This window comes from Hemicordylus capensis, chromosome 3 (genome assembly GCF_027244095.1).
Source record: "Hemicordylus capensis ecotype Gifberg chromosome 3, rHemCap1.1.pri, whole genome shotgun sequence".
NCBI lineage: Eukaryota > Metazoa > Chordata > Lepidosauria > Squamata > Cordylidae > Hemicordylus > Hemicordylus capensis.
In genome coordinates, this window is record NC_069659.1 from 13705599 (window position 1) to 13726236 (window position 20638).

Here is a 20638-nt window from a genome sequence, read left to right on the forward strand (position 1 = left end):
CAGCTACAATAGACAGTGTGGGAGGCAGATGGTCCCAACGGCCTGGTTGTGTGTAATGAAACTCCATGTGCTCATAAAGGACTTACTTTATAGGTTCTGGAGACAGGAGGGAGGTCAAGCCCCATAGCTCAATAGTTGCACATCTACTGCCTGTGCCGAAGGCTTCAGGTTAAGTCCCTCACATCTCCAGTTCCTGGAGATCCTGGAGAGTATCTCAAAGTGTCTCAAGATACAAGATCTCTTGAGAGTATCTCAAAGGATCTTGGGTTAGCAGGGATAAGAAAGACTCCTGCCTGAAATCCTGGAGAGTATCTTTCAGCCAGTGTCGGCAACATTGGGTTAGATGAATGAATGGTCTTACCCAGTAGAGGCATGGAGTCTCAAATTTAGATCCCCAGATGTTGATGGACTACAAAACTCACAATCCCCAGCCACAATGGCCAACATCTGAGGACTTATATTTGAGAACGCCTGCCCTATGGCATATACCTTATATCAGGGCCACACAACTCCAGCCTTCCAGCTGTTGTTGGACTACAACTCCCAGGATCCATAGCCACAGTGGCCAATAGTCAGGGATGATGGATTTGTAGTCTAAAAACAGCTGGAGGGCCAAAGTGGTGAAGCCCTGTCTTATACTGAAGATGGGAGTTGGAGTCCAACAATTTCGGAGGGCCCAAGCTTGAGAACCTTGCCACGGGGCGGCTTGTGGCATTACTGAGATAATGTATAGGATGCACTTGAAATATGTTCTCTAAATGCGAAATGTGGTTATTATTTAGCCAAATCAAATAAAATCGGGTATGGAACATTTGGGCCACCTTAGTCTGCAGAGACATGTGTAGCAAGAGGAATTCTGTGAGAATTTTTTAAAAAAAGTGTGCAATGTGAAATGATGATAACAATATGTGGGGAAGTATATAAAAATGTACATTTCAAGCAATTCTGCTATTTACTTTTTATTGCTTTAAAAAAAGTATCTTGTCTCAGTATTGCCTGGTCAGTTTAGTAGAGCACCAATTGAACAATTTATTACCATTTGAGCAATTAGGCTAAATAGTTTCAGGAGCAAAGGAGCAATGGCTGTTAATTGCTTTATACACTTAACACCAATGTAGCTTTATACATTTAATGGCAATGTAGTTTTGTGGGTTAATTGTGTGTGGGCAGGGGGATAGGGGAAGAGGGAGATAAGGATGTGCGAACTGGCTCAATTTTGAACCGAACCAGGCTCCCGTTTGAGGGATGCAAAACTGAACAAGCCTTGTCCGGTTCAAATCCGGTTCGGATTTGAACCAAACCGGGCAACCCAGTTTTGTGCACAGCCCTAGAGGGAGAGGGGGGGGGGGAATAAAACTGAACATCTAGGGAGACAAACTCAGTACAGCCACATATGAAGGTTTTATCTGACCAGTTTAGGTTCAGATTAGATGTTAAGCAGGAGTCTTATGACTTGAACTCTCAATACCAATTCTTCCAAAAGCCAGGGGGGTGTTAACTCTTCCCCCCTGTGCTGTGACCCTGATCCAGATTCCACTCCCCAAGCTTCTATGAGCCATGATGGTGAAAACCTGGGGGATCACAAAAATTGTATCTAAGTTTCCCCCCTACAGCAAATAGTGGCTGACATCCAGACTAATGCTGCACTAGTGCAAACATGTTGCGCAAATGCAGGGATATTGCGCTAGCCAGTCCCACTAAGTTGGGCGCTTGCACTCCAGGCGACTGTTGGCCTGGTGCAGCAGGGTGCGCTTGTGCAATGTGTGGGCATATACCCACACCTCACTTTTCATCTATACCTTTTGCAGGGAATGATGCAAAGCCATCCGCTATCTTCGTCGTTGCACAAGTCCAACACTGGCGGAAATGGACTGGGAGCACAAGAGGCTGCCCAGCTTTGAGCATTTGCTCAGTTGAAATGTAACAATTCATGAGATAGCTGAAGAGACTGCAAGATTTTGGCAGGGAGATTTTGGCTGGGTCCAGTTGCTGTCGCTTGGGCAGGCAGAAATCAGGTGGCAGCTTGATTGTAAACCACCCAGAGTTGGGCAGAATATAAATGCGTTAAATGAAATGAATCTGGCATGTGTGTCTCTTTGTTCCTTGTGCTAGGACCTAGCATCTAGCTACGCTGGATGTCACTCACTAGCTTCTGGATGCAGGCTGGGGAATTAATGTGGAGCAGAGTTAACCCCTATTTTGTGTTTTGTGGAGAGGAGAGCTGGTCTTGTGGCAGCAAGCATGACTTGTCCCCATAGCTAAGCAGGGTACGCACTGGTTGCATATGAATGGGAGACTTGATGTGTGAGCACTGAAAGATATTCCCCTCAGGGGAATAAGCCGCTCTGGGAAGAGCAGAAGCTTTCAAGTTCCCTCCCTGGCAGCATCTCCAAGATAGGGCTGAGAGGGACTCCTGCCTGCAACATTGAGGAAGTCACTGCCAGTCTGTGAAGACAATACTGAGCTAGATAGACCAATGGTCTGACTCAGTATATGGCAGTTTCCTATGTTCCTGTGTTCCTATGTTTCCTATGTGTTCCAGATCAGCCTGCAACTGTTCTTGGTGGGGAAAAGAAGTCGTTTCAACCATAGAATTTCTAAAATAATGGCTAGTTTGGCCCTCCATTTTTTAAAAGCCATTTAAATTACAAAATGAACTGGGACTTAAACTAGAGTGGCAGACATGAGACATTTTTCAGACTCAGTCCTGATCCGAGAAAGGTACATTCACACTGAATGGTGGTGAGGATTCATCCAAACCAGTGCCAATGCTCTAGGAATATTATGAGGGTATTCACATGACTGAGCGGGCGGGGCAGTGGGCAGGGCAGTGGGGAAGGCTTGTTAAACTCACCTTCCCCCCAGATGACCGAGTCCATCTTCCTGGGAGTGGGGATTGTGCTCCCAGAGGATCCATGCTGTGTGCCTGCAGTGTGGAGCTCCAGAGGTGGAGACAACATGTCCCAGCCCCCAGAGATCCCATAATGCACCACACGACATGCGTGAAGCATTGGGGGATTCACCCTGAAGAAAGGCACTCTAGGTGCCTGTCTCTGTGTCTGCTGGGGCTAAACATAGCCCCAGCGAATACATGAGTTGTTCATCCGGATTAAGGAAGTGCTCACTCCCTTAACCTCGGCTAACATCTGGGCTCCAAAGCGGGGTTAGGTGGCACTGCCCCAGCAGGATCGGGCTTGGTCCTGATGGTTCTCACATGCATCCTAACCCAGGCTGCGTGTGAGAACACACAGTCACCTAATGGTGCAGTGGGGAAATGACTTGTTTAGCAAGCCAGAGGTCGCTGGTTCAAATCCCTGCTCATATGTTTCCGAGACTATGGGGAAACACCTATATCGGGCAGCAGCGATAGAGGAAGATGCTGAAAGGCATCATCTCATACTGCATGGCGGGAGATGGCAATGGTAAACCCCTCCTGTATTCTACCAAAGACAACCATGGGGCCCTGTGGTCACCGACTTGATGGCACACTTTACCTTTACAGCTCTTAACAGGATAGCACCATTTTGCACTACAGGTGGTGGAGCGTATATTGGAATGATCCTCCCTGCTTATAGAAAGCTAGGATGTCAGGGAGAAAGCTATGCCAGGACATTGCTGTACGCCATCCTCATTGAGAACTGTGGAGTATGGAAGGTGAAATGTTCCTTGTCCCTGAGCAGGCAGGTATGGCAATGAGACCACTTGATACTTGGTTCCTGAGGCCCATGCCTCTCTGGAACAGCCCTGTAACTGGCCTTTAAAAGTGTGGCTTTCTTATGTTTGGCAGGGGGAGAATAACATTCCCTATTCAATCCATCACAGCATCCCCCCAGCGGCTGCTGCTGGTGTCTCCTTTGTGTTTCTTTCTAGATTGTGAGTCCCTTTGGGACAGAAAACCATCTTCTCATTCTCCAACCACTTGGAGAACTTTTTAAAATCACAAAACAGTATATAATATCTGAATAATGATAATACAATAAAATAGGATGAGCGGAATATATACTCTTTTGACATGCAATATTTCGTCTTTTGCAACTGCCTCATGCCTCTGGCCACTGCTTTCCAATTTTTTTTTAAAAAGTAAGTTAGGACTAGGTGAGCATGATCTGTCAAAAACGTCTCATGCAGCTGAAAGACAATAGAGTTGATTATCATGACGACTATTAACGGAGGACATAAAAAACTTGTAACCATGAGTAATGAAATCCATGGTCACGTCAGCATAAACAAACACAAGTGCTCTGTGCTTGGTGTGCGCACACACATTCGCATTCCACAAATGGCTTGAGGAAGTCAAAGAAACAGCAGATGAGATTGAGAAGGAAATATGGTTGTGAATGTGCTTTGCTCCCATCTATTTCAATGGGGCTTGCATCAGAGAACATCCCACTCCGGATTAGACCAAATAAGTTCTGCCTTGCAACTGGAGGCAGCCTTCTCTGAGACTGGAGTTGAGGGAAGGAAGTTCCTCCCTCTCTTTGTTCTGACTGGCTGCAGTGGCTGTCCTTCATGTGAAGGAAGAAGCCCAGCGGCCAGTTCCCCCTCCAGATGGCACATGATGGAAAGACAAGGCCAGAATGTCAGATAAAGATTTCCCAACCTGGTCTAAAGTTTTACAATGCGACGTTTATGACCTGATTTTAAAGATGCTAGCTGAACACAGAAGTAAGTCCCCCTCCCTAATTTCTATAGAATTTCTTCCAAGCAGTGCTGCTTATGATCCATTTCACTTAATGAAATGTCTTCCTTTAAACCAGGTGTTTCAAACTGTTGTTCTCCTGTAGAGGCAGCTAGGGATGATGGGAGTTGTAGTCCAACAACTCAAGCTGGAGAGCCTTGGGCTGGCCATTTCTGGACTATGACAATGGTTCATGGCCTTTGTGCCACTGAATACCAGTTGCCTGGTGGGCAACAGCAGGAGCGGGCTATTTGCCTTCATGCCCTGCTTGAGGGCTTCCTGGAAACATCATACCCTGCTTGAGGGCCACCATGGAAGCAGGATGCTGGACTGGATGGACCTTTGGCCTGACCCAGCAGGCACGTCTGATATTGGCCATGATCACAAAATGAAACTTCCATGCTCAGAGGGAGGATAGATCTGAATATGAGTTGCTTGGGACAGGCCACAAGGCAGGTCTTCTGCCTTCATTCCTTGCTCGCAAGCTTACTAAAAGAATATGGGTGGCTGCTGTTGGAAACTGAATGGTGGACTAGATAATTTTTTGGGTTAATCCAGCAGGACTCTCCTTGTTTTAACTGAAGCATTGGCTGAAATACAAAGCAAGGATGCACTGGTGCAGAGTGAGAGCAGCCTAACAAAATGTCTCAGCTGCACCAGAGCAGTGGGGAAGTGGCAATTTTTGATACCCTTCCCTTTCCCAAGATCCCTTATGTGCTACCTGAGAATATGTCCCTGACAGCTGCATAATCCTCAGGGACATATTTTTGGGTGGCACAGAGGGCTTCCTGGGGAAGGGGAGGGCATCAAAAAGTGCCGCTTCCCCGCTGCACTGGTGCAGTTAGTTGGGAAGTTCTGTTACACTGTTCTCTCACTGCACCGGTGCATTTGTGGTCCATATGTCAACCACTGTCTTGAGAGAAGCTCTCTCAGTCCTCAGTAACTGTGCATTTATTGCAAGATGCAATAACCATCTGGAAAAGTCTCATCAAAGGAGGCCACATATTTTAGAGTTATATTCTGTGTCTGATTTCAATTTGTATTAGATTATAAATCAAGCCATTTGCAATAATAATAATAATAATAATAATAATAATAATAATAATAATAGTGGCTTTTTAAAATGTTAGAAAAAGAAGGAGAAACCAAACCAAACCATAATAGGCAAGCCAAAGGAGAGACCCAAACAAAAGCCATAACTTACTGTAGCTACTTTCGCTATCGCTGGCATTAGAAGAAACATGTTCTGCAAGAACAGGACAGCAAATTAAAAGGACATAACCAAGCACCAGAATGTCAAGGAGCCACCCCAAGACATGCAAAAGGTGGAGTGTGCAGAGTGGGAGTCAGTGAGGCAGCCCAGCAGTCTCCGGCAATGGACAGAACCAAGGCCAGAAGCATCATGGCTGGTGGAGGCATCGAGAAAGAGCTCTTATGCTAAAAACGTGCAAAAACTTGCATCAGATGAACATATTAAGGCATGTCTGGGAGAGGTTTCCATTCCTTGGGTTCCAGATTTCTCTTATTCTTAGTAGTAGTAGCAGCAGCATCCCAGTCAGCAGTTGCTTCCTACCAAGGGGTTGGGGCTGTGGCTCAGAGGTAGAGCATCTATCTTTCGTGCAGAAGGTCCCAGGTTCAATCCCTGGCAGCATCTTCATGCAAGGCTGGGAAAGACTCCTGTCTAAAACTGTGGAAAGCTGCTGCCAGTCAGTGTGGATCAAGGCTACACATCTACCGATGCTGGACTACAAGTCCCATAATCCCTGACTATTGGCCACTGTGGTTGGGGATGATGGAAATTGTAGCCAAAACAGTTGGTGGGCCAAAATTGTGCAGCCTTGGTATAGGCAATACTGAGTTGGATGGACCAATGGTATGACTTGGTATAAGAAACCCAGAAGTTGTTGACTACAACTCCCACCATTCCAAGCTGCAATGGTCTTTGGCTAGGGATGCTGGGAGTTGTAGTCAACAACATCTGGGATTCCCTGTTACAGGGAACACTGCGTGGTGGGAGAGGGGGCACACCTTCATCTCCTGCTTATGAGCTTCCCAGAGACATTCCAAAGTGGATAGTCTCCCATAACACTAGAACCAGGGGTCATCCAATGAAATTGATTGCTGGGAAATTTAGCAAACTTCCAGCAAACGGAAGTATTTTTTCACACAACGCATAATCAACTTGTGGAATTCTCTGCCACAAGATGTGGTGACAGCCAACAACCTGGATGCCTTTAAGAAGGGTTTGGATAACTTCATGGAGGAAAGGTCTATCAACGGCTACTAGTTGGAGGGCTGTGGGCCACCTCCAGCCTCAAAGGCAGGGTGCCTCTGAGTACCAGTTGCAGGGGAGTAACAGTAGGAGAGAGGGCATGCCCTCAACTCCTGCCTGTGGCTTCCAGTGGCATCTGGTGGGCCACTGTGTGAAACAGGATGCTGGACTAGATGGGACTTGGGCCTGATCCAGCAGGGCTCTTCTTATGTTCTTATGATATTTGGTGAGTCACTATTAGAAACAGAATGCTGGACTAGATAGACCATGGGCCTGATCCAGCAAAGCTCTGGATCATATAATATATAATTATAATTATGATATATAATTTATGTTATATATGTTTTCTCCCTGCACAGACCCCCATGGCATCATGGTGCTATTGGGGGGGCATTGATGGAGGGTGGAAAAGTGGCACATGGAAGTTGCCAGTTGGGATGCTGTTGCATTCTGTTTTATTCTGGTGAGAATAAAATAAATCTGCCACAGTAAGGAGAGAGGCCCACCAGAAGCCACCTTACTGAGGGCCCCTTCAAACCTGGAGCTGCAAATACATCTTGAAACAAAATCAGAGCTGCAGACTATCAATTGGAAGAAATTTACACTTTTCTGGCCTCTTGGGTTAATTACAGAAGAAACTGTAGTTTTAATTGTGGATCATTCATTCTGTTCAGATTCATAATAATAATTCTCATTCAGAACCTCTTATTGCAACTTCTCTGCCAACAATTAATATGCAAAGTAACCCTGCTAACTTGCAAAGAGGCACCTTTTAATGTGGCGATTCTCTTTATTTAGCAGGGGCCCTTTATTTAACTGGCCCTATCCACCCCCAGCACAGTACCTCCAGTGGCTGTTGCTGGTGTCTATCTTATGTTTCTTTTTAGATTGTGAGCCCTTTGGGGACAGGGATCCATCTTATTTGTTTGTTATTTCTCTGTGTAAACCGCCCTGAGCCATTTTTGGAAGGGTGGTATAGAAATCAAATGAATGAATGAATGAATGAATGAATGAATGAATATAAAATAAAATAACCTGTTTTGCCTGCAAATGTACAGATGGCATTTTCCAATTCTCATATCCATTAAACATGGACCCAAATGGCACCTGGGGAGAAACAGGTTCTCAATCCCACTCTGAAGTTATCTGAAGTTATTGAAGGTGATTGATCTGGCCTTATGGATCATGGCTCAACTAAGAGCATATGAACATATGAAGCTGCCTTAGACTGTTAGTCCACACAGCCCGGTATTGTCTACCCCATGGTTTCTCAAACTTGGGTCCCCAGATGTTATTGGACTACAACTCCCACCTTTCTCAGTCACAATGATTTCTGGCCATTGTGGTTGGCAGTGGTGGGAACTGTAGTCCATCTGGGGACCCAAGTTTGAGAAATCCTGATCTACTCCAGAGACTTTATAGGATCTCAGGCAAAGCTTTTCTCTAGCCCTGCTATCAAAGATCAGTTTTAGCTGGCAATGATTGAACCTGGGATGTTTAATATGCAAACATATTCCACCATTGGATTATGGCCCTGAGAGACAGAAGGTTACCTTCAGAATTAAAAATGATATACCTTAGATGCAGCCAAAGGAACCTGATTGGCTGTTCCTGGAAAGAGAATGCTGGATGAAAATTAGTCTGGTCCACCAAAGCTATGGTCATGTTTTCATGGATCTGGGGCAAGATTTTACTGGACCAGGAGATGGGTTTAGGTCAGAATTACCTTTCCACTGGGTTCTACTGTTGTTATGCCCTTGCAGAAACACACAAGAAGGCTTCACTCAATCCAGCAGATAATGCTTCTTAGAGGAATTTATAAGGGACACTTCACACAACATTTCTTCCTTCTACAGACATAGAAGGTTGGTGAAACCCTGCCTTCCCCTCTGCCGGCCATGGCGTGCCTGTGTTCAACCATGTCCCTGTGATGCAGTGGAAGGCTTCTACTGAAGCAGGTCTGCTCAACTTTGGCCCTCCTGCAGATGTTGGTCTACAACTCATGGGAGTTATAGTCCAAAAACAGCCGGTGGGGTGAAAGTTGAGCAGGCCCCTTCAGTGATGACGAGGAGGGGCAATTTTTGCCAATCTCCCTTTCCCCTGGAAGTGCCCTGTGCCACCCCAAAAATGTCCCTGAGGGTTGCACAACCCTCGGGGACATATTTTAAGGTGAGGCAGGGCACTTCCAGGGAAAGGGAGATTGGCAAAAATTGCCACCCCCCTCCAATTAGTGCTGCAATACTTAGGAAGCCATCCATAGCACAGGCACATCTTCCCACTGTACACATGTAGCCTGAGTCAGGATGTCAGTCAGGATGTTTACTTTGCCCAGATTATATATGCTGGGATGCTGATCTGCCTTCCTTAACTACTTAACAGTGGCTGGGTCAAAAATTTGAAGATGGCAATTGGCGTATTTTGGAAATCCCTTCCTTAAACGATTGGTTTTTGAAAGTGTGGGATTACACAAAAATTTGAAGATGGTGTTAGTATATCAATCAATGTGAAATGCATTGTGGTACAACTGAACATCTGCGCTCCACAAGAGATCATGCATCTGCCTTTGCAGGGAAATCCAACCAGCAGAGGAGATTAAATGATGGTCAGGAAGAAAAGGAACCCCAAGAGCTGCATCAGCCTGTGGGCATATACCTACATTCCTGTAATGAATAGTGCATTCACAACAGTAGGCGATGCAGTGGCAAAATTGGCATACAGTGTTTGGAGTTCTTTTGCCTGAATTAACGGGTGCCTCAGAAAAAGAATGGGCAAGCTCTGAAGAAAGCAAATAGCCATTTCACAGGTTAAATGAGATCATTGCAAGGTAAGGGAGATGCTGAGACAGGCACCACACACCAGCGTACAGAATGGTATTGACCCAATTGTAGTTTCTGTCTACAAGGTTTTCCCTTGACTATACTAATCAGTTGACTTCTGAAAAATCATCAAGCTAAGGTTGCCTTGTCCAGGTTTCTTGAAATTATTGGCTCATGATAGATCAGAAAACATTCAAAGGAAGTTCCTGTGTTATGGGTCAAAATACGGATTCTTCTAAACAGGCCTTGACTGACATCGCTTTGATATACCTTCCAACATGCATTGATCTAGAGCAGTGGCTTTCAAACTCTTCTGGGAAGAACTCTTTTCACAGTAATTTCTTTGCCATGGAAGCCCTATAGGTCTGCTGCAGATTCTTTCTTTATAGCCCTGTTCAAACTGTGAAGACGGAGGAGGAGGAGGAGGTGGTTGTTGTTGGTGTACACTAGTGCAGCATCCAGCACACATCCAGAAGTCCCACCTCCAGGGCTAACGCACTGGGAAGCCTTGCTCCAACCCCACCCCACATGCTACAGCTACAGTATTCATCTGAAGAGTCAATTTCACAGCTACAGTATTCATCTGAAGAGTCAAATGCTGTAAGCGTGATGGTAGGCATCTCTGTGATTGGCAGTTTTAGACAGAGGGCTTTCTCAGCCCTATCTGGAGGTACCAGGGATTGAACCTGGGACCGTCTGCATGCTCTCCTCTCAGAGAGGAGAGTTGGTCTTGTGGTAGCAAGCATGACTTGTTCCCTTAGCTAAGTAGGGTCCACCCTGATTGCATATGAATGGGAGACTAGAAGTGTGAGCACTGTAAGATATTCCCCTCAGGGGATGGAGCCGCTCTGGGAAGAGCAGAAGGTTTCAAGTTCGCTCTCTGGCTCCTACAAGGTAGGGCTGAGAGAGATTCCTGCCTGCAACCTTGGAGAAGTGGCTGCCAGTCTGTGAAGACAATACTGAGATAGATAGACCAATGGTCTGACTCAGTATATGGAAGCTTCCTATGTTCCTAAAGCACATGTTCTACCACTGAACTATGATCCCTCCCCCCAAACATACCCCAGAATTCTCTGTCCCAGAATGCTGATCATGGAAAAACTCGCCTTTACACTTGCGGTGTTTGCTTCTTCAGATGAATGCTGTAACCATGAAGAGTGCATGGGGAGGTGAGTGACCCACTGGCAGAGTGGGGTGGTATTTTTGGATGTGCACTGTATTTGTGTTCACTATTTTTTGTTTTTTAATGTCTGAACAAGGCTTATGTTGCAGATAATTCTAGAGTATGTTTTTGGGGACGGCTCATAACTCAGTGATAGAGTATCTGCTTTGCCTCCTGCTAACTGGGGCAAAGAGGCACCTTTTAAATGTGGTGCTTCTCTTTATTGAGCAGGGGGAGAGCAACTGGCCCTATCTGTCCCCAGCACAGCATCCCTCCAGTGGCTGTTGCTGGTGTCTATCTTATGTTTCTTTTTAGATTGTGAGCCTTTTGGGGACAGGGATCCATCTGATTTATTTATTATTTCTCTATGTAAACAGCTTTGGAAACTTTTGTTAAAAAGCGGTATATAAATAGTTGTTGTTGTTGCATGCAGAAGGTACCAGGTTCAACCCTTGGCATCTCAAGCTGGGGCTAGGAAATACCTCTGTCTAAAACTCTGGAGAGCTGTTGCTAGTCTGCGTACTGACTGAGATGGGCTAATGGTCTGACACGGTAGATGGCAGCTTTATATGGTTTACAGAGTGCCAGGTGTTCATTCAGAAGGCCAATTCGTGGGACGCAGTGTCACCCTCTGAGCTGAGAGCAGACTTCACAACACAATTATTCATTTCTATCTCATTTAAATATATATTAAAGATATATATTTATTTATCCATCTTATTTATTTATTATTTCTCTGTGTAGACCACCCTGAGCCATTTTTGGAAGGGCGGTACATCAATCAATCAATCAATCAATCAATCAATCAATCAATCAAATAAATAAATAAATAAATAAGATTGAAATTTGGCTGTGGTTGCACCTTGCAGTAGGAGCAGTACTAGTGACCCACTGATTGCCTTCTGAGGACCCACAGGGTTCCCTAGAACACAGTGAAGCTATTCCCACGATCAACAGAAAGCGGGCTAAGGGGGCTTAGCCCGCTTCCCGCGGAGTGTGGGAACCACCGGGCTTGCAGGTGAGCCTGGTGCTCCCAAGGTGGCTAGCCTGCCTAATTCCCCCTCCCCTTAAATGAGGTTAACGGAGCGAGAGCTCTGTTAACTGCATTTAATTGCTCATGTGGTTCCGTGGTGTGCAGCGACACATGAGGAGACCCCCCCGACCGGGAAGCTGCAGCCAGCCTCCCGGGCTCAGAGGTCTCTCTCGGATGCCCCGCGCACTTGTGTAGGGCATCCTGGAACTTCTGGGGGCCACGTGGCCCATGATCCCCGCCAGCTCCGTGACAGGCAACCTATCCGGCCTCCCAGCTATGAGTGGCTGCTTGTCTGTGGGGAGAGCGGGCTAAGCCCACTCTCCCCACAGAACCCCGTCAGGCGCCTCACATGTGTCGTGTGAAGCACCTCAGTGGATCAGTTAAACCCACTGATCTAGAAGCAGGAAATAATGCATTTCTGGATTGAGCTAGGGCAAAAAATTGGGGCTCTGGACCAAGAGGTTCTAGGAATGCCTAGTCAGCTCTTGAACTGTGTCTCGCTAGCCATGATTTAATCTGACTTCGAGGCCCTTCTGCAGTTGCCTGCATACATCCAGTGGTGTCCAAGTATGGGGGGTTTGCTTGCAACACATTTATCGCAGAATGGGATTCCTGCTTTACTAAAGGTGAAGAGGATCTAAAATCAGTCAGGAAAAAGCAAACAACCTTCACATCTCTCCTGGTTTCTTCCATTAAGGGCAAAGCACTACTATCTGACAATGTTAAGCAATGCCTAGATAAAAAGTTGTGGTGGACAGGGTGGGGGGCAGAAACGAAACATGTTCAAGCCAAAGCATCAAAACATCTCTGATTACTTCTTCTGAGATGTAATCGAGGCAAACCAAGCCAAAATGTCACGCTTTGAAGTGCATTCTGGGCAACAAGGGAAGTTCAAAGGAAGCGACTGTATAAAACAGTGGTTTTCAAGCTGTCTGCCTTCTGGGAGCCTGCTTCACTTTGTCTCATCTGCCGGGTATCTGTCATAGAACTGCTAGGCTTTCCAGAGGGGTTTGGAGCATGTTCTCAGTTCCTGTGGGAACTGGCCAGGCCCATGGGGGTCCTTATTATTCCACAGGAACGGAGAATGTGCCACAGAATATGTTAAAGAGCCCTACATTGTGAGGGAAGGTGGGATGTGATGGCCAAGCCCGTGATGGGCCCCCTCCTCCTCTGCACCACTCCAAACCAGGGCCGGTTCCATGTTTTGGGGCCCTTGGCAACATGGCCATGGTGGGTCCCATCCTCCTCTGCACCACTCCAAGTGAGCAAGCAAATGAAAGTGGCAAGGAGAACCACTGTCCTCACTTTCTCCCTCACCTCCCTCTGGAGAGTGCAGCATAGAGGAGAGGTCCCAAATTTCCAGGGGCCCCAGTTTCACCACTAACACTGGTGGTAGCTGGTGCTATTCTTCAGTTGCAAATTGCTGGCACTGTGGGCCCTCCGAAGGTGCTGGAGTCTCAGTAGGTGCCCAACAGTGGCTGACATCCAGACCAACACTGCACTTGTACAAACATGTCATATGAGTGCCAGGATGTTGTGCTAACTCAGGGTCTCTTAACCTTGGCTCCCCAGATGTTGTTGGACTATAACTCCCAGAATCCCCAGACATGGTCTTTGTGGCTGGGGATTCTGGGAGTTGTAGTCCAACAACATCTGAGGGACCAAGGTTAAGAAACCCTGTCCTAGCTAGTTCTGCTAAGTTGGGAGTGTGCCTTCCAGTCTTGGGTTGCCCTGGTGCATTGGAGTGTGCTTGCACAACCGGTGATGTACTTCCTATTGTTATTCTCCTTCAGTCCATGTACATTGCAAGTTATGATGGAAAGCTACCCACTCCTCTTGTGTAAGCACAACACTTGTGCAAGTGGACCGAGTTTGCAAGAGATTGCACAGCTTTGAGCATCTGCTCACAGATCAACCACATGATCTTCTTGGATCTTTGTTCATTGCAGTGGTGCAGGGTCAGGCTGGGTGTCAGTCAAAAGGACTGTTCACACAACCATAAACGGGGTAAGCAAGAATGCTACCCAGCTTCTGATTATTGGTTGTGTGCTTGTAGAAACCTAGATGGGAGGCAGGGAGCATGATTGGCTGTCGGGCATCAGCTGAGTAGGACAAGTGTGCCCTACCTAGATTCCATCTCCATTATCTGGATGAGGAAAAACTGCCCTACCCAGCTGATGTCTGACAGGTGATCACACTCCCTACATCCAACCTAGGTTGTCACAAGCACACAACTGAAAATCAGGAGTGCACACAGCTCCTGAAGCTGGGTAGGGTGCTTGTCCTATCCAGTTTATGGTCGTGTGAACAGCCATACTGTCGACTTCTGATGCCAGCTCTATGCCCACTGCCCAGTTACCAATCTTCTCACTGAGGTCACCTTGATAAGCTTCTCAGGAACTCCAGGTTTCCTCAGAACACAGCTTGAAAACTGCTAGTCAACAGAACAGTCACAAGTCGGGATCAATCTTGGATTATTAGGACTCCAAAGGTGTCATTTGCAGCAGTAAGTCCAAGTATCTCTTTCATATGCTGTATGCTATTAATATTATCATGCAGAACATAAAAAACAATGGAAACCTTCCCCCGACCAGTGCATTCAAAGTGGGGGATCAAAATAAAAATCTAGTCTTGTGCATGCTAGGGGTGGAAGGTCCTCAGGGAAGGAACAAAAGCCAAACGAAAACTGAAACAAAACAACTGGTTTAAAAAAAAATCAAGAAAGAAATCAAGAAAGAAAAAGGTTACAGGGACCATTCCTGGGAACTTACTCAGAGTCTTTGTTCCATAACCGTCGTCACCTAATCCGGGGATGTCCTGCACGGAAGTCCCCAGAGAGAGCAATGAGAAAAAAGAACAGCCGCAGAAGAGGAAGGAAGAAGTCAGTGGAGTTGAAATGGATACTACCATGACTGACCATGTAGATCGCACAGTCTGGATTACTGCTCTCCTTGGAAACAACATTCACCCCCAAAGTGCCAGGGCTGTATTGTCAAGGATCGGTGGTCTATTTTGGTTAAAGATAGAAAGCCCATGCATTCATGAACGTACACAATGAAGGTTGGGAGGAAATCCCATTCAAATCAGTGGCCGGCCGCCAAAATAAGTTACCGAAATAAATTACTCAATAGTAGCGCTATTTAGTGGTCTAAAAAGAGTACTTAATTCCAGTAGGAGTAATTGTTGCCCGGTTCATACATAACACGGAACTGCAGGTCCCATGGAGCCACTATTCCGTACCACCCTCCTCCTGCTCTCCTGTCCGTGTTCAGACCTTGGGGAGGGTGTCCGCGAGACTGTAGAGAGGTGGAGAAGCTGGCTGTGTGGGCTTCCTTCGTCACAGCAGGAGAGCCCACACATCAGGCCGGAATGAGGCAGGAACTTCCTCGCTCAACTCCGGTTCTGTGGGGCCCAAACTGCAGTGCCAGTATTTGTGTGTAACTCTGGCACCACAGAAATGGAGTCTTCAGTGGCGAAACTCCATTCTGACATAATGCTCAGAGTGGAGTTTGGCAAGGGAAACCATGGTCGCTTTCCCCCGCAAACTCCATATCCCCAGGTTCAGATGTTCAGGTTTGGAAACCGGAGGAGAAGGGACCTTTGGTTTCCCATTATGTACAAACCAGACACTAGTCTGGATGTCAGCTGTCTATCTATGTGCATTCTTAAGGTTATCTATGTGGGATATCTGTGTGCATTCTTAAGTCTACACTGTAATATATTTTGGCTGCTAAATCCCAGTGGCAGTTAGGGAGGGTGAGGAACTTGCCTCCCATCTGGTGTTTCAGAACACATGTGATTAGCAGTATCTGAATTTCTGGCCAGCTCCTGAACCTACATACTGAGTGCCCCATGTCAGAAACAATTCATTGGGCTTATATGCTCAGAATTATACACCCGATACTGCTGTAACCCTTGGGAAATGTAGACTTCTCAGGGGCAACTTCAGTATGGTTGGTGCACCAGCTGTCCGGGGGTGGGGGAAAGATCTTGCTCCCTTCCTTTTTTCTTCCTGTGGCTTGCTGCTGCGCTGTTAGTGAAATGGGAAGTTCAAATGATTAGGATCCATAATTTGGATTTTCTGCCTCAGGTGACTAAGGGAAGCCATGATCAAGGTTTATAAAATTATGCATGGAGAGTGGAAAAAGAGAATTCCCCCCTCCCTCTCTAACAACACTAGCACCAGGGACTATCCCATGAAACTGATGGCCAGGAAATTTAAGGCCAACAGAAGTAAGTACTTTTTCACAAAGTGCATAATTAATCTATGGAATTTTCTGCTACGGGATGTAGTAATGGCCACTGGCTTGGATGGCTTTAAAAGGGGCTTAGACAAATTCATGGAGGATAGGGCTATCAATGACAACTAGTCTGAAGGCTATAGGCCACCTCCAGCCTCAGAGGCAAGATGTCTCTAAGTACCAGTTGCAGGGGGGGTAACAGCAGGAGAGAGGGCATGCCCTCAGCTCTTGCCTTGGGCTTCCCAGAGGTCTCGGGCGGGCCACTGTGGGAAACAGGATGCTGGACTAGATGGGCCTAATCCAGCAGGGTTGTTCTTAAGTACTTATGTTCTCATGTCTAGATATGACCTGAATTGTGGAATCAGTGGATCTGCAAGACAGCTGGCTGATCTGTCATGGTTTTGTGGTTGCTTTGTTATGCCTCTAATTTGCAACTCAATCCATGTTTCTTGGGCTACCACCAACCTGCTTCGGGAAACTTTGCAAGGATGCAGAAAATGCTGGTTGAGTTCTGAGATGGGCACCTGGCCCAGGAGTCTCTCAAATTACTTTAGCAAGTGGTTAGCTGTGGATTGCCTCAACTCCTATCTTACAATGTCAGTTTTACATTAGGCGACCCCAAAGCTCTGGCTTACAAATCACTATTCATCTCTGCTCACTATCTTGTGGAAACAAGACGAGAACAGCAAAGATCCAACACCCACTTCAGCTGTTTCCTACTTTATGGTTTTATGAAATGGGCGCATTATTACAAATTGCATTGGCATCCAAAAAACTTCCATTGAGTATTAAAAGACTCCCGAGGTCAAAAAAGTCAAAAGAAAAATGGATTATTATTATTATTTGCTTTTGAATTTATCTGCAGGTTCCTCCATGGGTCTATGAGTACCTGGAACTATCAAAAGAACGTTTGATGAGATGTGGCTTTCTCTTTAACCAAAATTTGAAATTGATCAATTTGAACAAGGATGCATTGGGCAGGGGTGGGGAGTTGGCATATAACTTTTGAAACTTAGCAACGAAGAAGTATGCTTCCACCAATAGTTGTAGCTTTACTTTTGTCCAAAAAAAGGATGTTGCAAGGGGGGGAAAGGTGTGTCACCTGAATCCAGACTGCCATCATACATTGGTCACAGTAGTAATGCCTCACCTGCCCTGACTCTGACTTTTGTTTGCCTAGGTGTGTGTGGGGTGTGTCATGCGCGTCACCCATGTGCTGCACCGTGACATTGTCTCTAAGCAGGTACTTACGTTCTGGGTCACTGGTTTCCTGCTCACTCAGCTCCTTGTTCTTGTAGAATGGGAATTTTCGTGAAAAGATGAAGTTCTTTTTACGCTTGTCATTGAATGACTGTGAAGGAGAAAAGGCATGGGGCAAAAACAAGGACGTCTAATTGTTGTCACACTCATGCTGACAAAACAACTAGTTTGTAAAAGTGGGAAAAAACTCAAGTGACTCAATCCAATTTCTTTCTTTCTTTTAAGCTTCAGCAGCACATATACTACTCAAAAGTGAGCGGTCCAAAAGGGTCGCCTCATGTAAGAGGAAAGGAGGTCAAATTCCTAACAACTGGGTCGGTTTTTCAGAGGAGGGCTGTAGGTAGGTTCTAGGATGTGGGGAGAAGGTGGCTGACAGACTCTGCAATGTTATGCACATGGTGGAACATAAGATTTTTGCAGCTGCACAAGAGCACTGTTATATATCATGGCTTGACTGTTGCGCAACTCCATTTTGTGCAATGTTTGCCATTTAATAAAGAGCTCAACAGTGCTCTTGCACACCAAATGTGCAATGCCGTCCAGCATGTCTGCATGATTCCATCACATGTGTAATGCTGCACAACAGTGTTCCCTGTAACACAGAATCCCAGATGATATTGACTACAGCTCCAATGGCCTTTGGTTGGTAATGCTGGGAGTTGTAGTCAACAACATCTGGGAGTCCCTGTTATGCCATGGAGTGTGTTGGTACCAGGGGTGTGTGGCTAGCCAACATGCCCTTCCCCTGCTCTACACAGGTACAGTGGGTGATATGATGTGGGGTGTTAAGGCTCCATAACACTATGCCCCAGGGATGCTGTGGACTTAGAAAGCAGTCCCGACACTGTTAAGAATGAACACTGGTGCAATCCACACTTGTGCAGTTTCCTCCATTACAGCCAGTGGGGGAAAATGTGAGAGCACTGCTTGCGTGATCATTCATTCTTCAGTGTCAGGGTTGCTTTATACTCATACTTCAGTGTCAGGGTTGCTTTATACTCAGGGTTGCTTTATACTCAACAGCAGCCTTGGGGGCCAGTGTAATGGAGCTGTAATGCTGCGCATCATATCAGCCACTGTACTCATTTTGCTAAAGAATGGATAGAGCGAGGAAGTTGCGGCTTCATTTGTATGGTTCAGATGCCTAAGGCAATTGGTTTTTAGGCCTAATAAAGTAGGGGCCCACTTAATATAACTCTCAGGTAGCAATAGGAAAGATATATATGTTGAAAGATGTTACAAAAGAGATGTTGTGACAAAAGTGCCAATTTCAAGCTAATGTGCTTCTGGAGTTAGTCACATGTCTGTGGCACTATTCATTGACATTCCTGCCCCTCACATTCCTAGCTGTTTATGGTGCCAGACTGGGACACATGAGATGGCTCATCCATTCTGCTTGGAAAAGAAGGCTGAACTTTCACTGTGGGGCTGAACTTTGCATTATGTGACAAAGCATACTGTTCTTTCTCAGCTCCCTGGGAGAAGAACAACCATACCCTCTATTGTTTGATTCCAGAATGGCAGTGGAGGCCATTCTGTTCCTAGGTAAAACATAGGCTGCACTAGCATGTAACACGGATGTAGCCCCCACCCCCTGCTCGAATCCAGATGTTCAGGAGAGCAGTCTCTGTGCAGCCAGCGAGATTTCAGAGAGGCAGGGGAGCTGGCTGTGTGGGCTTCCTTCTTTACTGAAGGGCAGCCCCATAGCCAATCACGCTGGAATGAAGAGAGGAGCTTCCTCCCTCAACCAGGGCCAGCAGCCTGCAGTTCTGAATTTGGACAGATTGCAGGCTGCCTGGAACCTCGGGTTGAGGTGATGGAACTCATTTCAACTCAAGGGTTCAGAATGGAGTTTTGTCGCCGGACCTGACTCTGGTTCCCTGCATTTGGACGTAACATCTGCAGAACTGCAGGCCTATTCAACTGCAGTTCAGCGTTACATGTGAATGTGGCCATTCTGTATTACATTTATATTCTACCCTTTCTCCAATGACCTGTCATGATCCTGGACCGCAGAACTTCCCAGGTGAAAAAGAAAATTTAGGGGAAGAGACATAGTGGGAGGAGAATCAGGCATAGAATGACCCTGTGCCAGTAGGGCCCCCCACACTGGGTGAACTAGGGGAACCCAACCAGTACCCCGACCAAGACCTGAGGACACATCCCTTCCATTGTTCTCCATTTTGGAGGAGTCTTCCAAGGAAATAACATCGCTAGAACAAGTGCTTGCAAATCAGGTAGGGATCCTTTAGGAAGGGGTGAGGCTGACTTACTCTACGCAAGCAATGGACTATCAAACCCAGCAGTCTGTTGAGAGACACTAATGGAGCAATGTTCCCGCTCAGTTGTACACTCAGCTCCTGTATTTCCTGATTGGCTCTGTCCATGCTCCTGATCTGTTGTCCTTGGAGTAGGGATGTGCATGGAACAGGATTTGCATTCCGTTCCGAGCTTGGAAAGTAAATCCCTGGAATAATCCATCAGAACAACCGGGCAAGCTTGGAACGTTCAGAGCACCATTTGGGTGGGCTGATTTCCTGTTTTGGGCACTGGTTTCTGATTGGCTTGCGATCTCCTTGCTTCTTGGTTGGCTTGGTATCATACAAATCATCTTTATTTGTATGATAACAAGCCAACGGAAAGCCATTACCAAAAGTAGGAAAACAGTCCACCCAAATGGAGCTCAAGACGCTCAGAATGTTCTAACTCCGAATGGGGTCATTCCGTTCCAAGCTTGAAATGGCCCGTTTTGAATTGGAACGTTCTGAGTTTGGAATGTTCTGCACATCCCTATCTCGGAGTTATCCAAAGTCTGATACATTTCTGATCTTTGCTTTGGAAGGGACTTTAGCTTAGCCTGGAGCAGGATATCGGGGCAGCATGCAGCCCTGAGAGATAGGTTATGCGGAGATGTGATGACTGACCCAAGATTACCCAGTGAACCTCATGGCTAAGCAGGGATTTAAACCCAGGACTCTCCAGTCATAGTCCAGCATACATCACCTTGCTGATCACAACTTGCTTTTATGCTTGTTTCATAAGGATGGCAATGATGGAGCCAGATTTTCATCCATCGTTGCATTGGTCTTGGATCTAGAATTACTCTTCAGTCTAGGTCAGGGCTGCACAACTTTGGCCCTCCAACTATTTTTGGACTACAACTGCCATCATCTCCA

At 46.3% G+C, this 20638-nt stretch overlaps 1 protein-coding gene and 1 non-coding gene across 31 annotated transcripts in view; one reads left to right on the top strand and one right to left on the bottom strand.

Moving 5' to 3' along the window:
* Positions 1-20638, bottom strand: part of DLG2 (discs large MAGUK scaffold protein 2) — a 1429269-nt gene that overhangs the window by 20512 nt on the left and 1388119 nt on the right. For 18 of the 30 annotated variants that reach the window (XM_053304274.1, XM_053304273.1, XM_053304283.1 and 15 more), the window contains 2 exons: positions 17454-17553; positions 5883-5924 (listed from right to left, as the gene is read on the bottom strand). In XM_053304274.1, coding sequence (XP_053160249.1) covers positions 5883-5924; positions 17454-17553 — 142 coding nt within the window. Of the gene's footprint in view, positions 1-5882; positions 5925-14732; positions 14779-17453; positions 17554-20638 lie in introns of all 30 variants that reach the window. The other 12 variants (XM_053304277.1, XM_053304284.1, XM_053304285.1 and 9 more) reach the window with 5 other exon arrangements.
* Positions 6261-6332, top strand: TRNAE-UUC (transfer RNA glutamic acid (anticodon UUC)). The gene has a single exon. It is a non-coding gene; the product is annotated as a tRNA-Glu (tRNA).